The 23,129-nt window shown below is 38.5% G+C and overlaps 1 protein-coding gene across 2 annotated transcripts in view; it reads left to right on the top strand.

Annotated features, from left to right (window-relative positions):
* ANKRD44 (ankyrin repeat domain 44) overlaps positions 1 to 23,129 on the top strand; it is a 207,021-nt gene that overhangs the window by 101,889 nt on the left and 82,003 nt on the right. For both annotated transcript variants that reach the window (XM_017869304.1, XM_017869305.1), the window contains exons 10-15: positions 804 to 886; positions 2,058 to 2,121; positions 4,191 to 4,259; positions 7,472 to 7,612; positions 9,258 to 9,338; positions 12,164 to 12,275. In XM_017869304.1, coding sequence (XP_017724793.1) covers positions 804 to 886; positions 2,058 to 2,121; positions 4,191 to 4,259; positions 7,472 to 7,612; positions 9,258 to 9,338; positions 12,164 to 12,275 — 550 coding nt within the window. The remainder of the gene's footprint in view (positions 1 to 803; positions 887 to 2,057; positions 2,122 to 4,190; positions 4,260 to 7,471; positions 7,613 to 9,257; positions 9,339 to 12,163; positions 12,276 to 23,129) is intronic.

Genomic DNA, 23,129 nt, shown 5'->3' with positions numbered 1-23,129 from the left:
AAAAAAAAAAAAAAAAAAAAAAGTAAAAGAAAAAAAAAGAAAGGAAACAGGTTGCTTTTCAAACTTGAGTTTGTTTTGCTCAGTATTGTTATCTCCAGCCCTTAGCATAGTCTATGATGCTTAGAAAGTGTTGAATAGATGAATGAGAGAATGAGACATATAATTGCCAAGCTGAAAGAAAATGAGAGGGAAATTAATTCTAAATTTAAAGAGTCATGCTTTATGTGAAACAGATTTTTTAAAAAATATACATTCCTGGCCGGGCGCGGTGGCTCAAGCCTGTAATCCCAGCACTTCGGGAGGCCGAGACAGGTGGATCACGAGGTCAGGAGATCGAGACCATCCTGGCGAACACGGTGAAACCCCGTCTCTACTAAAAAATACGAAAACTAGCCGGGCCAGATGGCGGGCGCCTGTAGTCCCAGCTACTGGGGAGGCTGAGGCAGGAGAATGGCGGGAACCTGGGAGGCAGAGCTTGCAGTGAGCTGAGATCCGGCCACTGCACTCCAGCCCGGGCGACAGAGCGAGACTCCGTCTCAAAAAAAAAAATTAAAAAATTAAAAAATATACATTCCTATGGTAATGGGCTTTTAATTATGGTTTTGATTCAGGCATTTATTATTTTAAGATAGAAACTGGTTGCATAATTATTTATTGAATGGAAGAATTACCGAATTATTTCAGCCAAGACTCCCTACACAAGGTGTTGTTAATTTTCATCAGAGAATCTAGAAAGGTAATTGTCCTTCCGCACTTATCTTGAGATCTGTTGCCGTGAGCTCCTCTGTTTTCTTACTCCTCAGGTGTGGAATCCATAGCATGTTCCCTTTACATTTAGCTGCCCTAAATGCTCACTCTGACTGCTGCAGAAAGTTGTTATCATCAGGTAAGTAAATCCATTAGCAGAGATGAGGCTTAATGTGTCCTGTACATGAGTCAATGGCTTCAGGTGTCTGGTCAGAGTGAGTGGCTGCCTGTGCTTCATGTCATTACCTGACTTGTCAGGATGAGTTGTGTTCCTCAGCTAACTGCATGTGACAGCTCCCAACAATCCTTGGTGTTAAAGCTGTTTGAATGTCATTATTCCTGCCCCAGAATGAGAGTCTTGCCTGTTTTTCAAGTTAAAGCTTGGGCGTTCTAGGGTGAAAAGAGGCAGGGATGGCCAGAGTTTATAGAAAAGTTACGTCACAGAAGAAGGAAAAGTCTTTGAGGTTTAAAATGATGGATTAGCATTTAATATTTTCAACAAAGGAAAAGGCTAAATACCCTACATCTGGTGGTAGAAAACGTCATGTTACTTTCCCACTCCCTGGGCATTGAAAAATCACTATGGCTGATTTCTTCCAACTAGGTTTAATTTTGATTTTTTAAATATGAGACTATTTGGAGCCAAGAGATTGTTTCTGGTTTGGAGCTTTGCTAATCTTTCTTATCACTACCTCTGCCAACTGTCATATATTAAGAAATTCCTGGGCTTTCAAAAGTGGTAGAGGTCTGCAAGGCAAAGATTGTTTATGAATTAATTCATCAGATATCCCAGAGGCATTTTTTTTCCTTTAAATACTTTACCTATGGTTGATTCTGCTTTCACTGCTGTTGGCATGTTTAAAAAATAATCCCTGCATGCAAGCATGTTTCCGAACTCTTAAACCAACTTAAAGGTTGAAATATACTTCAGAAAATGTCTATTCCAGCATGCTAAGATTATTCCTTTGCCTCCATGTTTTGTCCATGAGTTCTATCTGCCTGTCGATTGCCCTACTTATCTCAAATTGGTTTCATAAATTTCTGTCCTGGGATTAAAAAATGGGGCTGTGGTTCACCCAGGGCTGAATGTTAAAATAAATCCTTCTTGACTGCACGGTTCTTCCTATAAAATTGACAAGCTTGAGCAGTTACCATTCGTTTCCATGACAACCTCTTTCTGACTACAACTGCTTGCATTCTGGTTTTTCTACTAACTGATTTTTCTGTCTCTGCAATGTTTCTTGTGGTTTAACTAGGACAAAAGTATAGCATAGTATCCTTGTTTAGTAATGAGCACGTGCTGTCTGCAGGCTTTGAAATAGACACCCCAGATAAATTTGGAAGAACATGCCTTCATGCTGCTGCTGCAGGAGGGTGAGTAGTTAGCAATTCTAGTTAATTTATGACTTAATTACTAATTCATCTTTATTGACTTAAGTTGTCTGTGAATCAAAGGCAATTTCCTTAGTAAAATAAGTAAGAATTATTTCTACCGATGATCAAATATCTCTGTTATATTTCCCCACATCACGTGCATTTTGTTTCACCAAAGAAAAATTATTAGCCCATCTCAAATAACAAATAGTTTTTTTTTTGTTGTCTTCTTTCTCTTTTCTTTCTTTTCTTTTTTTAAGTGAACATAGGTCAAGAAAACCCAAAAGAAGGCAATCCTTACTTTTTTTTAAGTTGTAAAGAGAATTTTTCATCAGCTACTTTCTTTTCACATACCAGTGGTAAGATTGAAACTCTGATCAATATGTTATTGATATATGTGACCACACATTGACTAAACATGGCATCTCTTGGATGACCTTGTTTGGGGAAGATGTTGGTTCTTTTTTTTTTTTTTTTTTTTTTTTTGAGACGGAGTCTTGCTCTGCCTCCCAGGCTGGAGTGCAGTGGCCGGCTCTCAGCTCACTGCAAGCTCCGCCTCCCGGGTTCACGCCATTCTCCTGTCTCAGCCTCCCGAGTAGCTGGGACTACAGGCGCCCGCCACGTCGCCCGGCTAGTTTTTTGTATTTTTTAGTAGAGACGGGGTTTCACCGTATTAGCCAGGATGGTCTCGATCTCCTGACCTCGTGATCCGCCCGTCTCGGCCTCCCAAAATGCTGGGATTACAGGCTTGAGCCACCGCGCCCGGCCGAAGATGTTGGTTCTTAATCAGGTTCCTGGTCCTTAAGGAACAGCAGTGCTTCTCCATTTGTCATTTGTCTATTACCAAAGGCATTACCTATTTATCAGAGGTGGATAAATGGTGACACTTTAGGGCTCCTTATTTACATGAGTCCCTTCTGAATTCTTATAACTAGATTTATATTCATAATTTTGTATTATTTTTTAAAAGACCCCTTCCCCCACCTCAGCCCCCACATTGTATGAGCTTCATGAGCCACACAAGTTGGATCTGCCACCGCCTTTGATCCTTTGGCATCATTCAGTAAGAGACAGGTGCTTTATATCAGCTGGGGTGCTATACCAACACATACTTATCTTAAAAAGTTCTTATATGTTATGATTGAAAGAGCTATTTATCTGAGAAGGTGGCTATAAAGGGTGGGTGTAGGATGAGGAGAGCCCTACTCAGGTTTATCATTGAGATGATTTTTCTTATTTAAATTATAGTAATAATTCCAGGCCACTTCTAGCATCCTAAGTTTAGAACAATGATGGACAATTGTCTCTTTTTATGCTCACATTTAGAAAATATCAGACTTGTACAGAAAGCGACAACATACAATTCCAGATTCATGTCTGAAATTCTATTAGAATTACTATTTAGCTACATGCCCTTTAATAGGAAAAATCACTTTGATGGGTCCTTTTCTCTCTACTAAATACGATTTATTGCTTCTGCAAATGATAAAGAATCTATGGAAGAGCACTGTGCTCCATGACATCATTTTCAGCCTTGGTTCTGCACATTTATTTGCGTAAATTACAAAGACAGGGAAATACAGTTGTTTTATTTTCCATTAAGGAGTATCTGGGTTGAAAGTAGTTATCATGGTGAATTCAGTCTGCTGTGATAGAAGGTAACGCCCATCCACTCTGGCTCATTGTTTAAAGGTGACATGAAATTATTATAGGTTTAAGTGGTTGTTTCATAAACTCTTGATGGTTTTGAAAAATAATTTTAGGATAAATGATGAAACCATCGCCGGAGGGTTTAATCACGTAATAATCATTAAATTTCTTAGTCATGGAATTGAAAATGTTCCACCAAGCTCTTTAATCTGTTGATTCATTAGCTTTGAAAAAGGAATCATAGGAACTTTAGATCCTTACAATATGTCATTACTTTAATATGTTCAGGTTTTTATTAGCCGAATTTAGACCGGGAGCTATCTTTTCATCTTGTCCTGCACTCTGCAGAAAATAGCTCTTGCTGAAGATAGGCCAGTAATTGATCTTTCGTCTTAATGATGTTTTCCCTGTCTTTCTAGTAATGTGGAATGTATAAAACTCTTGCAAAGCAGCGGAGCAGATTTCCATAAAAAGGACAAGTGTGGGAGGTATGTAATCAGAGAGTTCTGCTTCAAGTGCTTAAATAACAGGAAGTAGGAGTGGTCTATCTGGTAATCAAGTGATGTTGAAATGGTAAACTGGGAAGTTAGCTGGGGGGATTCCATCCTCCTCGGAAGGAAGTCCTCTTCTTATGAGGTTGGCACAAAGCAAATAACAAGCCACAAAGAAAAAGCCATCTCCACTCACAGCCCTGCTGTTTAGATGCTGGCCAATTGGCTCTCTCTTTTTTTTTTTTTTTTTTTTTTTTCCAGTTAAAAGACAAAACAAAACTCCTACATGGATATAGTTTGGAAAATTCTGTTTCTAGCAGAGTGGAATACATAAGTCCTAGTCATAAGTTCTAGAATATTTTATTATATGTATTGAACATTTTATCTTGGGATGAATTTTCAGCCATGTTTAAAACATTAAGTACACATGTTTAAAACATTAAGTGCACACACACCACCAATGGGTCATAGAACTCTTCTTACCTTAATGGTCCTTTATATAAGTAAATGATGCCATGATGCTAGCTGGTACGTGGATATATATTTTTCATGTATATATATAATTTTTTTTTCCCATTGCATCTCTTTACCCTTCCTTTCTACATGTACCCTCCTTCTCTGGGGTTGCCACAAATTTCTCCTCTTACCAACTTGTCTAAGGCAACTCCTACCCGCCCTTTCAGATTCATGTCAGTGACGCCTCCTTGTGCACCAATGGGCATGCCCCTCTTCTCTGCTCCTCTAGCACCCTAATCCTTCATGACTGCAAAGTACCTCACACTGTTCTTGTGGACTCTGACTCCTTGTCTCTCTCCCTGTTACGGGAAAGGGCTCCCCATCCAGACCCCAAGAGAGGGTTCTTGGATCTTGCGCAAGCAAGAAAGAATTCAGGGCGAGTCCATAGAGTAAAGTGAAAGCAAGTTTATTAAGAAAGTAAAGAAATAAAAGAATGGCTACTCATAGACAGAGTAGCTCCAAGGGCTGCTGGTGGCCCATTTTTATAGTTATTTCTTGATTATATGCTAAACAAGGGGTGGATTATTCATGCCTCCCCTTTTTAGACCATATAGGGTAATTTCCTGATGTTGCCATGGCATTTGTAAACTGTCATGGCACTGGTGAGAGTGTAGCAGTGAGGACGACCAGAGGTCACTCCTGTTGCCATCTTGATTTTGGTGGGTTTTGACCGGCTTCTTTACTGCAACCTGTTTCATCAGCAAGGTCTTTATGACCTGTATCTTGTGCTGATCTCCTGTCTTATCTTATGACTTAGAATGCCTAAGCATCTGGGAATGCAGCCCAGTAGGTCTCAGCCTCATCTTACCCAGCCCTTATTCAAGATGGAGTTGCTGTGGTTCACATGTCTCTGACATCCCCACCTGACTGTGAGCCTCCTCAGGACAAGAACTGGGTATCATTTTCTCTCTATCTTTGGGCCCTGTCGTGAGGTTCTTACCTAGTAATTTTCAGTCTAATTAAAACATATGCAATCCAATATGTAAAATATTTAAAATTTCTTTCTCTTCAACTAAAGATGAGAAAAATCAATTAGTGAGAGAGCCCATAAATTGACTATAAAATATGAAATAGTTATACTTGAAAATTGATCATTTGTTTATTATTCTTTGACTATCAGCTGGTCATACCAGAAAAACTGCTGCACAATTGAGAGTTAAAAATAAGTAATGTACAGCAAATTACTTTGTATTTCTGTAGTCTTGCCCTTTACAAGGTGCTTGTGTTTTCTGATACTAACTCTATGAGGTATGTGGGGATGCTGTTACCCCTTTTAGTAGATGAGAAAGCTGAGCCCAAATAAACTAAATGATTTATACGTGTACACAGAATTTTAGACCTAGCAGGACCTTAGAGTGTTTATATTTGGGCTCTGTCATGAGGTTGTTACCTGATAATTTTCAGTCTAATTAAAACATGTGCAATCCAATAGCTAAAATATTTAAAATTTCTTTTTTTTGAACTAAAGAGGAGAAAAATCAACTAGTAAGAGAGAAACTAAATGATTTGCACATATACACAGAATTTTAGACCTAGAAGGACCTTAGGTAGGGCACAGTAGCTCAAAAGTTCTTATTGAAATAAGGGTGAAGAAGTCAAGATCCAGAGAGGGATGTGATTTGAGCCAGCTTGCACATATGCCAATGCCAGAACCCAGGGCTTCTGATTCAGATTTGGATTCTGCATTGTTCTTCCCATTAACCAACATCCCTGCCCTCAAGGAGCTTGCAGTTCAGTGGGGAGGATGAGACAATACACCAGTGCTAAAATCAAGGCAGTATGTGATGAGAACTCAAGAGAGACCCAGAGAGTAGCTAAGCCATCTCAGACAAAATAAAGAGAACTAGCCCCTGGAACAAGATGATGAGTGGGGTTTTAATGGGTGGAAGTGATTCATGAATTCCTGGGGGTAAACCAACCTGGACAAAGGTTGGGGGGAAGTGTGAACATGATCCAGAAAGCCTCAAATCATCCGCTTTGGTTATCCTAATGGGTACATCTAGGGGAGAGAGATACCCCATCAGAGGAGATTGGGACCAGTTTTGGAAGGTCTTCAATTCTAGGCTGAGGAATCAAGTCTTTGGTTAGTAGAGAGAACCAAAAGTTTTAGAACACGATTGTTATATGTGGGTATTGCACCTTAAAAAAAATTCTTCATTTATACTAACTAGAAATTATGGACACTTGGTTAGAGCTAAGGAAGCCAATAGGATGGGCTGGCAATGGTCCAAAAAAGCAATAACATAGGCCTGAACTAGGATAGGCTCTAAGAAGGAAAAGAAAGGACAGATCCATGGTAGATGGCCTGTTTGAAGCCACTGTCTTTATAGCCTCACTTCCAGTTTATACAGGTTAAGCACCCCTCATCTGAAAATCCAAATTCTGAAATGCTCCAAAATCTGAAACGTTTGGGGCACTGACATAATGTTCGAAGGAAATGCTCATTGGAACATTTTGAATTTTGGATTTTTGAATAAAAGATGCTCAACCATCCAAAACACTTCTAGTTCCAAGCATTTCAGATAAGGGATACCTAACTTGTCTAGTTAAAGGAAGACATGACTTTGATCTCCACACACTGTGAGAGTCTAAGAGCTTTCCACGCCCCTGGGCATACTGCTGCCCGTGCTAGTGCCAACAACGGGCCTATTTTCCAGACTGAATGAAGTAATAAATTGCTGTTTGTTTTTCAGGACCCCTTTGCACTATGCAGCTGCGAATTGTCATTTCAACTGTATTGAGACATTAGTGACCACAGGGGCCAACGTTAATGAAACAGATGACTGGGGACGCACAGCTTTGCATTATGCCGCTGCATCAGACATGGATAGAAAGTAAAAACAACCTTGCTCATGCTTCCTCTGGGAACAGGGTTGGGGAGTGGTGGGGAAGGATTGCTAAGTTTTCTTCATACCACCTCATGGAAAAAGAGTTAGACTAACCCAAAAGAGTTAGATTTGCTTCATTCCAAACCTGGGCTTTCCTGTTCTGGTCAATTTATGTTTGATTATTACATGTCACTGCACAATTACGTCTCTGTTCTTTGGGTTGAATCCCAAGTGTAGCTGTCAAGCTCAGGTTTATGGTTCATTCAAAATCTGTTGTAATTTATTTTGACATATACCATAGTTTTCATCATCACCACTTAAATGCTTCATTTGCTATAAAACTTACATTTGCTAATATATATGTCATATGTCAAAAACATCCACCCATGCCTAATCCCAACAGCCTTTAAATTCAGCGTCAATACATGTAAACTAGGCACCATTGCTCCAAACCTGGGCATGAATGCTCTTTCAGGAGCTAGAGGAGAGGAAGTTGGTTGCTCAGGGCATGTTTGGATTCTAGGTGGGTAGGAATGGAAAACAGAAATAAGTGAACCAGTTCAAGGGAAGAAGGTGGGAGAGATGCCCACAGTTGATGAAATTGTTCTTGGAAGCTTAAGGAAGGGCCTCCTTCATAGGAATACTTTTTGGTGACCCTGTTTGAAGAACTATTGAATTATTTGCTGCCTTGTGCTGTGGAATTGATTCTGGGTCAGTGCTAATTGCTTTTCTTGTGGAGCAATGGCTTTTAGATGGCGACCCACAGTGAGAAATACCATGTTACAGTCATGACCCAATATGCACATTCACATATATATATAGTTTATTTAGTATGTAAAGTGTAAATAAAGTTTTCATAAAATCATATTTACTTTTACCATATGTGATGCATTCTGACATATTCTCTATTTCATTAGATAAAAAATATTGCTGACTACAACCCACTAAGTTGATTTCACAATTCAGTAATGGCTTATGATCTGTAATTTGAAAAATATTGCTTGTTTCCTCTTCATAGTTATATAATAAATAGAAATAATAATATCAGATGTAGCATTCTGATCCCTTAGGCGTACAGGTTATTAACAAACATTGCTTAACAAACATTTATTGAGCATCTACTATGTGCCAAGCTCCAGACAATTCACTTGGAATAGATTGGGAGTGGTGAAAAGGGTGGGGAAACAATACGCTTCCTCTGTTAAGAGCTGGAAAAGGAATTTTGGATGGTGAATAATTGTTCTGGCAGATGAAGGGTGAATAGGACCCCATTTCTGGACAAATGAGATGCTGAGCTGGTAAGGAGGCAGTGGGGAATGTGGTGGGAGTCAGAGAAGTTTCAGCTAAGACACAACTTCTTTACTTGGGAAGTTTAGAATGTTTGTAGAAAGGTGGGCAACTTGATTGTTAACTTAATTGCTGATACTTAAGTGGAAGTTTTAAGAAATCATATTCTCAGTTGGATCCTTGGGAGAGAATAGATTTACGGGATGGCTTTGGAGAGAACCATGTATATCTTCAGTGAAAATCAGTGGTGCTTATTTCTTCTGGGTTGGGGTAAAAATCATTAAGATATAAATTGCACCAAAACCATTAACAGCTTTGCCATTTAAAAAAATTAATTGCATTTTTTTCCTTTTATGCTGAGAAGTAAGACTATCTTAGGAAATGCCCATGAAAATTCAGAAGAACTTGAAAGAGCCAGGGAGCTGAAGGAAAAGGAAGCCACACTGTAAGTTTCTTCTCAGCTTAAGAACAAGGTGCCATTTCTGACGCTTCTTCTGCTTCTCTGAGTTGCCACGTTGCCTGCCTTAGTATTTTGGGGTTTCACTTGGAATCTTGAGGAAGTGATATGGGTTTGCCTTTAATGGGAAAGAAGCTATTCTTTTAATACAGCCTTCAATTCTACTGTTTTCACACAGGGAACTTTCTAAAATTGTGAGCTTTGCTTCAGCAACCACTGTGATTGGTCAGCGGTTTTTAGGACCTGGTGTCCTAAATATCATTTCTGACTGCGATGCATCATGTACCAGTGAAGACAGATGAAGCCTCCTCTCAGAGCCTTAGGTTCTGCTCTTATGACCTGGGGATATCTATTTAGCAGATTCTATTTTAAAAGGTCTTAATACTTTGGTGTGAAATAGCCATTTGTGCTTTCCCCTCACCCCCAGCCCACACCCACATCAATTTAGGAAGAGCCTCCTGCTCCTGCAAAAGGCTGCTCCTGGGCCCCTCATCCCACCTGCCTCTCCCTGGCTTCTAACAGAGACATAGCTCTTTGCTGTGGCAGGGGTGGGAGTGCCTGCCATCACTCAGGGCTGTAGATGCACAGGAACTTCCGGCTTCATCCTCTGAGAGTCCTTTCCGCACCACAGGTCACAGTGAGAAGCTTACAGTGCTCAGTGCAGTACCTAGCACATAGTCAATATTCAATAGCTGTTGAGTAAATGAACAAACAAACGAATTGGTACCCACACCTTGTGCCTCAACCCTGTGGAATCCAGTGGATATGGTGCTCTATGAGTCTGCAGGCACATTGTTGTTAACTTATTTATTCTTTCATTGTCAGATGACCCAGTTTTTCTGTGGCCTGAATGCCTGTGTCTACTCCAGGGTCTTCCCACCCTACACTATGCTCCTCCCATGCCCAGACTGTTGTGGAAAGGTATAGTTAGAGAATGTGGCTCCAATGCAGGTTGTGGGACCTAACTTTGATGGTAATTGAGGTGGGGACAGGAAATGCAGCAGCTAATAAAGTAGAATGATCAGAGTTTTGCTTTGATATCCCCAAATTTAAAATAACAATACTAAAAGGCTGTCGCATCTTAAGCCACTGCAGCAAATGCCCCCTTTTCCAGTGAATTGCAAGCTTGCCCTAGCCAGACAAGCTGATGGAGAGGGAGGGGACAAGAAAGGCAGAGGGCAGGAGGAACCAGCTGCCTGAGAGTTCTTCTGTGCAAAGGGAGGCCACTCCCTGTATCCAGATACGCCTCTGACCTCATGTGCATCTGTTGGCTTTGCATCATAATTGCCAAATTACTAGGCCCTGGGAAGAGAAAAAAAATAAGCATTCCCAGCTAAAACACGGAATTCATGTTTTCCTTACAAACAATGTGGAGAATATCCAAGTTCTACATTACTTTTATTATAATAATACTATTGGCAGTATATATAGTTCAACTATGTTACAAATTCAATTTATCAACTAATTTTTGGGATATAATCCATTCAGAAATTGGGAATTGTGTGTCCACTAGCATATTATTCCTATTGAGTGATTTCATTTAAAGAGCTAAATTCAATTTACAGTGAGTCATACCTGGGATCCTTTCCATGGGCATTTAATTAACAAAATGAAAAAGAACTTCCTTCCTTATAAGGTGCAAATGACCGAAGAGGGAATAATAGCAAGACTCTAAGAATAGTTTGATTTATTATTGACATGTGGGTATTTGGTTTTTTTTAACATGTATGGCTTTCATCCGTTTTTCTAGAAATTGAAGTATCTGTTTTAATTGTCCCTGTGTGTAATTGACTTTTTTCCTTTTGGGTTATACCAAAAGATAGGTAAATGCCATTTAAAAGTTTTTGGGTAAACTGTAGAAATTTTCTATTGGAAGGTCTTATTTAATGTATGGGTTGATATTTAGCATCTTAACATTTTGATTTGAGTATGAAATTGAGTCAGCTTGGTCTTGTAAAGGACATGTTTGTCCCGTTGTCACAAGGATAATGCTGACGCTGTGAAGCAGCGCTTCCTGACTAGCGACTCCCTCTTTCCCAGCAGGACTGGACCGTTTGCAGTAGGCCCTGAACAGAACTTATTACATCCCTGGGTACTTGTGAACTAGAGTTTTGGGCTCTTCAGTGAAGGTGGAGCCATGCTCCTTCCTCTAAGCTTTCCAAAGACTGTGGCTTTTTCCGAAAAATTACAACTCTGCCTGAAAGGGCTTTAAACTTTTTTTTTTTTTCCAGGTCTATATTTCTAATGGTGAAATTTAAGCCTGTTTATTCATACGTGGTTATGAAGTTAATTCTTTGTTCTTTAAAATGATTACCCATTCCTTTAATCTTTTATTGTTTAGGCTATTCTTTTTTTTTTTTCTTACTCTTTTTAACTTTCATTTTCTAACCTTTGATTTTATGGTGAGGTTAAGAGTAAACCCCTCCCTACTGAGGTTGCACTGTTACTTGCCCTGTTACTGATCACTTCTTTATTGAGACTTTGTTGAATGTGGAGCTCCAAAACTTACTATTCAGTAATCTTGATAACCGATGTTCTTACCTGAAGATGAGAGAAAAAAATCGTAATTACCCTCTTTTTCCTAAAGCTTTTCCTGAATTCTAGAATGGCTATATTAAGCTCAAATAAAGATAGCTACAGAAAACATAGACACACACAATTTTCAATACATAAAACTTCAATGCTGTAGGGTTTTTAAAGAAACAAACTCATAAAATACTTCATGGAACATTCATCACAGGACGATTTACGTAAACTATCTTTTTCAGTCCAGAGATGTTTTCTAAAGTAACACTTCATTTTTATACTTACAGATGTCTAGAGTTTCTGCTTCAAAATGATGCAAATCCGTCTATCCGGGACAAGGAAGGTTACAATAGCATACATTATGCTGCTGCCTATGGACACAGGCAATGTCTGGAATTGGTGAGTTGTTTTGTTTTGTTTTCTCGAACACACACACACACATACACACACATAGACACACAGACCAAATCACAGAGGCATTAACTGTTTTTTCCAGAGTCGTAGCTCTGGTCTGTATAAAAAGTGGGGCCATGAATCAGGATTTCATGAATTCTGATTTCAAAAAGTATTTTTTCTACTGCACCATGCTACCTTCCATTGCAGGTTAGAGCCCCACCACCACCCAAGGCTTTTAAACACAGCGCAAAAGCATGGTACTCATTGATATAAGGCAGTACCATTTCTGCCTCCTAACACCAGCATTGCCATGGAAGTTGGTATAGACCTATTAGCAAATATGGCTTTGTGTTTTGATCCCATATAAGAAATGCTCCTCACAAAATGTGCGTGTGTCGGGGGGGGAGGTAATCAGTGGCAGAGTGAAGGCTTTCTACTGTAACTACGTATCATGGGCCTGCCTTCCAAAATATACCTAAGACACAGCTGTCTTTAATTGGTTTTCTCTATGAAAACCATGTCATAATTGTCATGATAAAACAAACTTTTATTATACAGTTTGTTATTGTCGTTTTAATAATGTGTGCTGTTCTACGGTACTTTTGTGAGTTATCTTTAATCCTTCATAGTCTGGAAACTCAGGATAATTATCCTAACACCTTCTTTGTATAAAAATAACATATTGCATGCAATATCTTCATTTTTTCAGGAAGGCCATTTTGGTACCATTATTTCTGTTATTCAAGTAAGAGGTTTTTCTGTTCATAAGAAGGTTTCACAAATTCAGTCTGTTAATGAAATTACCCCCTTTGATTAGATCAACATTTGCCCTGTGTAATTTACAAAGAGATGACTATTCATGACAATTATAAAACATTCAAAAACAGTTAGGAAGAGGTGTTACTTGATCTTAATTTATACTGTCAGTTGAACAGACCGGATTATCAATGTAGTTGGTAGAAGTGTTACTGTTGTTTGCTTTCAGGAAAGAAACCTCAGTCAGTCATTTGTAACACAGGTTGAAAGTTCTCTCATTTTCCTGAATGATTTTAGTTGGACAGAAAGTTTTATGTATTCCTATTTTGGAATGCATCCCAAAATTCCTCTTGGGTGTAGTTTGTACAAAGCAAAGATTCTAAGCAGGCTAAAAACATTATTATGCCCCACTCCCTCCCAATCAAAACAAAACACAATCTTGAAAACAACCTGGACTTTCCCTTAGGAGTGGAACCACAAATCAGACCTTTGCAGGTATCTTATCCCCACTGTTGGCTCACCTAACTGTGGATGGATTAGAACAGGAGATGAGACAGGAGGAAAGGGTTCTGAAAGGAGGGGAGAGGGAATAGGGCCCTGTCTTTGATACAAGTGTTAAGTAAATTTCAAAAGAAAACATATATGTTTTCTTTTTGTATGCCATAAGCATATGAAAAAAAGCTCAGCATCACTGATCATTAGAGAAATGCAAACCAAAACCATAATGAGGTACCATCTCACACCAGTCAGAATGGCTATTAATAAAAAGTCAAAAAATAACAGATGCTGGCCAGGTTGTGGAGAAAAGGTAATGTTTATACACTGTTGGTGGGAGTGTAAATTAGTTTAACCATTGTGGAAGGCAGTGTGGCAATTCCTCAAAGACCTAAAAGCAAAACTACCATTCAACCTAGCAATCCAACCACTGGGTGTATACCCAAGGAATATAAATCATTCTAACCATAAAAATACATGCATATGTATGTTCATTGCAGCATTATTTACAATAGCAAAGACATGGAATCAACCTAAATTCCCATCAACAGTAGACTGGATAAAGACAGTATGGTACGTATATATCATGGAATATTATGCAGCCATAAAAAAGAACTAGATCATGTTCTTTGTAGGAACATGGATACAACTGGAGGATATAATCTTTGGCAAAAAAATGTAGGGGCAAGAAACCAAATACTGCATGTTCTCACTTATAAGTGGGAGCTAAATGATGAGAACACATGGACACAAAGAGGGGAACAACAGACACTGGGGCCTACTTAAGGGTGGAGGATGGCAGGAGGGGAGAATAAGAAAAATTAACTATTTGGTATGAGGCTTAGTACCTGGGTGGCAAAATGATCTGTACAACAAACCCCCATGACACAAATTTACCTATATAGCAAACCTGCACATGTACCGCTGATCCTAAAAGTTTTTTTTAAAACCCCCAAACAAGTGTTAAATGAAGAAGTAGGGTTTTGAGGGGATGCTTTTCTCATATATTTTCCCTCTTTCTGTAGGAATCCAATATCTTTTTAGTCTTTAAAACTCCAATTTCCTTGGGTACTAGATGTTAGGAAAGCAAACCAATTAACTCATGTGCACTAGGAGGTGAATTTCTAACACTTTCACATTGCTATGCCAATCTTCCTCCTCATCTCCCAGCACAAACACCCGTCTTCCCAGGGGTCATCCTTTGAACAAATTGTCCCTGACTCAGTACTTTGTGCTAGAGTTATGTTGGTGAAGAGACACACATCTGGTAGCTCTTCATACGTTATCCGAGCCTCTGAGCAGGAATTGTGCAAGGAGATCTTTTTTTGACTCCACCATCCCAGCCTATGCTTCTGGCCTGTGGAGGGAATGGAGAGAGTAAATGAGTATGTGTGGTCCTCTGGCCTTCACTACCAGTCCAGGGACTTTGTCCTCTGGGCGCTGGAGTAGGATTGAAGAAGATGGGGGGCCATCTGGACCAGCTGATTTGTGAGGCTGATGAAATATGTCTTTGGCACTTCCTCCCATCTACTTGAGCAATTACTGTGAGTATGCTTGTCATTAAATATGTATCATTAAATTTGATGTACATTTTGACTCTGACACTCAGCTTGGTCTGTGTTTACTTTGGCATTCATGGTTTGTGGCTCGTGTCTGTGATCGTAAGCATAGAACTTATAAACTACTTTGTGTTCAGTCCATTTTGCTGTAATCAAAGAGAAACAGAAATTATTATAGTTGTTTTAACTTTACTTCTGTTATACAGACTTATATTTAATTAGTTCCATGAGGAAAAAAGACTTCTAAAAAGTAGTATGAACCCCTTCGTCTTGATAGAAATAGCCAAGGTTGAGAATTCTGCCAAGTCTACCTACTTAGGCCAGTGTTCTCAGCTGGTCTTGATCAAAGACGTTTGTACTATGTGTGCAAGCAAAAATCTGCCCACAAACATGTACTGAGAGCTGTGATCCGTCATATTTAATTGGGCTCAAAATATCAAAGCAAAATGGGGGAGACTTGGCTAATAAAGCTTCTTGTGTCTGAGTGTAATGTATGTTTGAGTGGAGGAAGGGAATTGGCAAAGGAAATCTCCTCCTTTTTTCTCTATCTGAAGTGTATTCTTACTGGCTCTGAAAAGAAAAATCAGGGAATCATGCCCCTAGTTGGAATTTTTGAGTTTATATTGGCTTATTGTATATTTTTTTACAATATTAAAGATTTGTCCATGAACATAAAGATCTTGGAGGCTTTTTTATTGAAATGGAAAAATGTGTGTGCCAATGTAATTATGTAAATTGTCTACAAAACTTAGAGAGATTGAAAACTCTAGGCCTCTGATTACATTCAGGCTGAGATTTTTTCACGCCAAATCATTTGGAATTTGGCTGCTTCTCTGAATCTTGTCCCCTGTTCAATGATAGAAATGAACTTGAACTTCAACTGTGAGAATAAGTAGGGGTGACAAACGCCCCTACTTATATATTCTAGGAGCTTTTGGGATTCTCTGAAGAAAGACTGAAAGCAACTGTGTCTTGGGCAACTCAACACTAAAATTATGCTGCTTTCAAATAAATGACTCAATGTTTTAGATTGTTTCTTGTGTTTATCACAGGACTTTAGAAAACCATTACCACCTGGCTCTGAATAAATATACGTGTCTGTATAAGATAGACTTATGGCCAGGTACAGTGGCTCACACAGCTTATAATCCCACCATTTTGGGAGGCTGAGGTGGGAGGATTGCTTGAGTCCAGGAATTCAAGACCAACCTGGGCAACATAGTAAGGCCTTGTCTCTACAAAAATATTTTTAAAATTAGCCAGGCATGGTAATGTGATGTGCACCTATAGTCCTCGCTACTCAGGAGGCTGAGGCAGGAAGATTGCTTGAGCCTAGGAGTTTGAGGTTTCAGTGACCTATGATTGCACCACTGCAGTCCAGCCTGGGTGACAGAACAAGACCCCGTCTCTTAGAAAAATAGTATGGACTTACATTGGCAATGTCTCAGTAAGCCTCTCAAGACCAAGAAAGCAGGTAGAAAAAAGCAGTTAAAAAAAGGAAAACTCCTGAGTGGTCATCTGAGGACAAGAAAATGAAAAATCAGTAGATTTGAACCCCAGCCTCAAACAAGTCTCTGATGACTGCTTTCTCTCCCCAGAGATGCTGCTAAGAGAAGGACTTGGGTTGTGCCTGACCTCCCAGCAGGCAGCCTGCCAAGGGGCGGTGTTCTCTGGAAACCTCAACAATGCTGGTCTTGTGTTTTCTTCTATTTAATTCAGTTGGAGAGAAACATAAAATCCTATGAGGAACTCTCATTAAGGGCAAGGGTGTGGGTGAGCATGGATATTTTGATACCACTGGCATCCTCTCAGATATGAATATAAGTTCACAAATTTTGAGTTAGAATTGGATGTAAATCTATATTCAAAACAGTTGAATAGACAATGTTTTATGATAAGATGAGTTGAATAGACAATGTTTTATGATAAGATGTTCCATTTTTTTTTTTTGTAATGTGGCAGAAAAAATTTTGGAGGCTTTACCATGAATGAATTTGGCAGCTGATGAAAGAACCATTCAACAGGATGTGTTAAAATAGAACATTTCAGATTTGCCTTCAGTTGAGGGCCTAGGACACTGGGGCCATTGCCTCCACATTTCAAAGTGAGATACTGGTGCTTCAACCCATGGCCCCCTTCCCTATTTCTAAAGTCACAGTTGGAAAGAACAAGAAGTTAGAGATTAGAGAGAAGCCTTCTTTGAAGCTAGCTCTGCTGTGAATTCTACCACCCCTCGTAGTAGAGGAGACAGAATGCCTTCTCCTGACCCCAGCCTTAAGGGAGGTCAGCTTCAGGGAGATTGCTTAGGTATCTTGTTTGTGTCCCACACAATTTAGGGAGCATGCCAGGCTGGTATATGATAAATCTAAAGACTCAATGGCTCTGACCAGAACTTGCTGGCCAGGCAGCTAAATAAGAAGAAGGCTGTGTTTGAGAAATCACTCCACTCAGCAATGATTGGTCAAAGTATGTGTTTCCCAATGCCCAAATGTGAGCCAAGGGCCGGAGCTAGCTTGGGGTTCTCCTTGATCCCACTCAAGAGGGCTGCCTGGAAGAGTCAGAAGACCCAGGATTCCTACTGTGGAGAGGGGAATATAAGTTACCAGCAGGAAGGTCCATTCACCCAGGCAGAGGGAACTGCAAGCGAGACACCCCAGTGATGCTGGAGAACCTAATTCAGCATCTAAGAGAGAGACAATTGTAAACATCTGACCTGGTGAGAGACATCACTGCCAGAAAGGTGCCAGGCAGACCATTGTCCCTGCTCCTAGTGTGTCTTCCTTTCTCTTTCCCCTTTAGACCTGGAGGAGGCAGAGGCAGATGAGGAGGAGGAGAAGCCCTAGGTTGGGGAATAGAGAAGCCAGCCGTGTCTCGTTACCCACTGCAGTCTTTGGGGGAAGGCAGGAAGGAGTTTTAATAAGTTAAACGATGTTGGGAGTCTATGATTATCACACTGGAACAGATGTATTGATTGCTGACATGAAGTTATGTTTTAAACTAAAGTGCCTAGAGAACTCTTTATTATTTGTTGGAGATTTTGCATGAAGTGGCAGGATAAGAAGTAACCTCATAAAGGCGATCGGACCTAGTATAGGGAAAAAGAGAATAAATGCATTATTTGATTATACCCATGACTCACTGGTTCAGTAAATAGCTACACACTTACAGTCATTGTTTCAGGAAAAAATTAATGCTCAGCTCTAAGGAAAAATAAACTATTATCCTTTAAACATTTGCGAGTTTAAATATCAACTTATAAGGCATTAGGTTCTATTAATGTCAAGCACTTACCAGGTGCCAAAAGTTGTTGAACAAGTGAAATACACTGTGAGTGACTAAGCTTTATTTAGTGATAAAACGTCAGTGCTAATTTTTAAGTATATAGCAACTGTCCTGTTTGTTAGGAAGGTATTTCATAGAAGATGGCATGTGAGAAAAGAAATGAAAATTTGCCTTTCTATGGCCTGGACTTTTCTTTAGATTTGGTTACTTTCCAATACCACCTCATTTTATTGCAACTGCCCCTCCATGATTTCTTTTTCAATAAAAACCTATACGAGCATGTTGAACTGGTATAAAGACATGTACCAAATTAAACGTTATACACANCCCACCTTCCTTCCTCCCTCCCTCCTTCCCTCCCTCCCTCGCTCCCTCTCAGTCACAAACCCAGTAGGCAAGCCTGAGCAGAGCAGGAAGGCAGCCCAGTTGGGGCTGAGGCCTCAGGAGGGAAGTCAGGAAGGCAGCCTAGTAAGGGTTGGAACCCCACTCAAGGAGAGTGTCCTAAATGTGTATGCCCCAAGCAACAGAGCTGTGATATATGTGGAGCAAAACTGTTAGAACTGAAAAGATAGACAGAAATCCACAATTGCAGTGAGAGACTTTAGCACCTCTCTCTCAACAATTGGTAGAACAATGAGAATGAAAATTGTCAAGTATATAGAAAAAGTCAGTAACATAATCAACCAAGTGGATCTTCTACAATAAGAACACTCCACTGAGCAACATCAGAATACATATTTAGTTCAAGAGTTCAAGTGCCCATGAATGTTCACCAAGATAAACAATATCTTGAAGCATAAAACAAAATTCAAAAAACATAAAAGAATTGAAATCATACAGGGCGTGTTTTCTAGCCACAATGGAATAAAACTAGAAATCAATAATAGAAAGATACCAGGAAGATCTCCAACACTAGGAAATTAAAACCAGACTCATAAATAATTCATGGGTTAAAAAGGAAAGCCTCAAGGGAAATTCAAAAAATATCTTGGACTGAATGAAAATGAAAGTACAACAAAGTGAAATTTGGGGACTCAGCTAAATGATGCTGAGAAAGAAATTTTTAGCACCAAATGGTTACATCAGAAAAGAGAAAAGTCTCAAGTCAGTAATCTAAGCTTCCACTTCAAGAATCTGGAGAGAGCAAATTTAATTCAAAATAAGCAGAAAATTGTTATAAAGATGGAGGCAGAAATAAATGAAATTGAAAACCAATGAAGAAATTCAATGAAACAAAAATCTGATTTTTTGAAAAATCAGTAACATTGACAAACCTGTAGCTAGGAAAAAGAGAGAGGAAGCATAAATTACCAATATCAGGAATGAAATAGGGGATGTCACCGTAGACCTTGCAGATATTAAAAGGATAAAGGAATATTATGAATAGCTCTATGTACATTAATTTGACAACTTGATAAAACAGACTCATTCGTTGAAAAACACAAACTACCTTCATTTACCCAATGTGAAGTCGATCATTTGAATAACCCTTTAACTATATTCAGAAAATTAAATTTTAAAATTTCCCCTAAAGAAATTTCCAGGCATGGATGATTTCACTGGAGAATTCTACCAAATACTTAAAGAATTAACATAATTCTACACAATCTTTTCTGGAAAATAGAATACAAGAGAATACTTTCCAATTCATTTATGAAGGTAATACCTTGATATTAAGTACCAAAGAGAGACAGACACACACACACACACACACACACACACACACATACACAGAGAGAGAGAGAGAGAGAGAGAGAGCAGTGTCTTTCATGAACATGAATGCAAAAATCTTTACAAATTACCAAATAGAATTCAGTGATACATACAGATAATTATATACCATGACTAATGGAATTTACTACAGGGAGGCAAGCCTGTTTCAATATTTGAAAATCAGTGTAATTCACTGTATTAACAGGCTAAAGAAGAAAAATCAGATTTATATCAACCAATACAGAAAACACTTTTGACAAAATTTAACACTTATTTAAGACAATAAAACAAGCAAACAACAACAACACAAAACAAAACTCTCCTAGAAAAATTGGATAGAGGGGAACTTCCTCAACTTGATAAAGAACATGTAACAACTTGATGAAGGAGCACTAATTTACTTAACAGTAAAAGACTAAGGCGAGGATGTCTTCTTATACCACTCCTATTCAGCATTGTGCTAAAAGTTCTAGCCAGAGCAATTAGGCAAGAAAAGGAAATAAAAAGTGTACAGATCAGAAAGGAATAAACAAAACTGTTCCTATTTGCAGATGACATTATTGTCTACGTAGAAAATCCCCAGTAATCAAAAAATCCTAGAAGTCATAAGTGAGTTCATCAAGGTCACAAGACATGAGATAAACGTATAAAAATCAATTGCGTTTCTGTGTACTAGGAATGAATATGTAGATACCAAAATTAAAAGTACAATATTATTTTCAACTGCACTAAAAAATTGCTGTCAAGAACTCTGCGCTTAGTCCTAGATCCAAAAGACGTGTGTTGAAACCACAAAATGGTGATGAAAGAAATCAAAGATCTAAAAAAAAAAAGGAGAGACATTCTATATTCATGGATTAGAAGACTCAACATAGTAAAGATACCAAATTAATCTGTAGGTTTAACATAATTCTTATCAAAATTCTAGCAAGGTTTTATAGACAGCTGAAAGATTTTCTAAAATTTTATGGAATAGCAAAAGAACTAGAAAGCTAACACAATTTTGAAAAGAACAACGTGGGAAAATCAGTCTACCTAATTTCAAGAATTATTATATAGCTTGAATATATAATATATATTTTATACTACTGTGTCAATACCTGACAGTCTTGTTAATATCTTACCCAGTAATCAAGACTGTGAAGTATTGGCAGAGTGATAGACACATAGCTCAATGGAACAGAATAGACAGCTTAGACATATACCCACAAAATATGCCCAACTGATTTTTGACAAAGGTAGAAAAGCAACTCAGCAAAGAGAAGGTCAAATTTTTAACAAATGATGCTGGAGCCACTGGACATCCATAGGCAAATAAAAAAAATCTTGACCTAAGTCTCATACATTATACAAAAATTAACTCAAAATGGATTATTGATTTAAAGGTAAAACAAAAAAACAAAGAAAATCCTTGGGATTTAGGACTAAGCACAGAGTTCTTGACAGCAATTTTTTTTAAAAAAGATTGCTAAATTGGACTTCATTAACATTTAAAACTTTTGCTCTGTGAAAGACCCTGTCACCAGTTTGAAAAGACAAACGTTAACTTGCAAGAAAATATTTGCAAGTCACATATCTGACAAGATATGTGTCTAGAATATATAAAGAATTCTCAAAACTCAACAGATTTTTAAAAGATAACACAAATACTCCCATTAAGAAATGAGCAAAATATGGCTGGGTGCAATGGCTCACTCCTGTAATCCCAGCACTTTGGGAGGGCAAGCGGGGCAGATCTCTTGAGGCCGACAGTTTGAGACCACCCTGGAAACCCTGTCTCTGCTAAAAATACAAAAATTAGTCGGGTTGGTGGCACATGCCTGTAATTCCAGCTACTTGGGAGGCTGAGACACAAGAATCACTTGAACCTGAGAGTTAGAGGTTACTGTGAGCCAAGATCATACCACTGCATTCCAGCCTGGGAGACAGCGAGACTCTATCTCAAAAAAAAAAAAAAAAAAAAGTAAAATATATTAACAGATATTTCACTGAAGGGGACATATGGATGACAAATAAGCACATGAAAAGATGTTCAATCTCATTAGTCATTAGGAAAATGTAAATAAAAACCACAATGAGGTCACTATATGCATATTAAAATGGCTAAAATAAAAACAATGACAACACCAAGAGCTGGTAATGATGGAGAGAAAGTGGGTCACTCATGCATTTGCAAGTGGCAGTATAAAAAGGAGTAGTTATTCTGCAGAGCAGATTGACAGTTCCTTTAAAAACGATTTAATGTAATTCCTATATGAATCAGCAATTTTACTCCTGAGCATTTTTATTTCAGAGAAATGAAAGCTTATGTTCACACAAAATCTTTACACAAATGTTCATAGGGGCTTTATTTGTAATAGCCAAAAACTGGAAACAACTCAAATATCTTTCAGTGGGTAAACTGGTACATCCATACTAAGGAATACTTTTCAGCCATAAAAAGGAACAAAGTATTGATATATGCAACAACCTGGATGAATCTCCAGGGAATAATAAAAGGCAACTGTGTTAAGTGAAAACAAAAATCTAAAAGGTTACATACTGTGTGATTCCATTTATATAACATTATTGAAATGAAATTATAGAATGAAAAACAGATTAGTGGTTGTCGTTAGGAATTAATTAGGGGTTAGGTGTTAGGGAAGGTAAATGGGTGTGTCTATAATAGGACAACCTGAGTTGCCTATGTGGTGATGGAAATATTCTGTATCTTGACTTTATTGAGATATCAGTATCTTGTATCTGTATCCATATCCTGGTGGTGATACTGTGCTATAGTTTCATAAGATGCCACCATTGGGGGAAACACGGGATCTCTCTATATTATTTCTTATAATTACATGTTAATCGACAATGAACTCAAAACAAAGTTTAAATTAAAAATCTATGTAACTAGGAAATAATCTCTTTAGAAAAAAAATGGATATCTTGGTAAATGAAGTTGATTAGCCCTCAGCTATAATGAAGACCTGCCATGAAAATCTAGCTGGAAAACAAAATTTTTAGCTTAAAGTATTCTGCCTCTGTCACCAGACTGTGCTCTTTGAAGAGA

The sequence above is a fragment of the Rhinopithecus bieti genome, unplaced genomic scaffold (assembly GCF_001698545.2).
Source record: "Rhinopithecus bieti isolate Rb0 unplaced genomic scaffold, ASM169854v2 scaffold_2572, whole genome shotgun sequence".
In the NCBI taxonomy this organism is placed as follows: Eukaryota; Metazoa; Chordata; class Mammalia; order Primates; family Cercopithecidae; genus Rhinopithecus; species Rhinopithecus bieti.
Note: the sequence above shows the minus strand (reverse complement) of the source record. Positions and strands in the feature narration are given on the sequence as shown.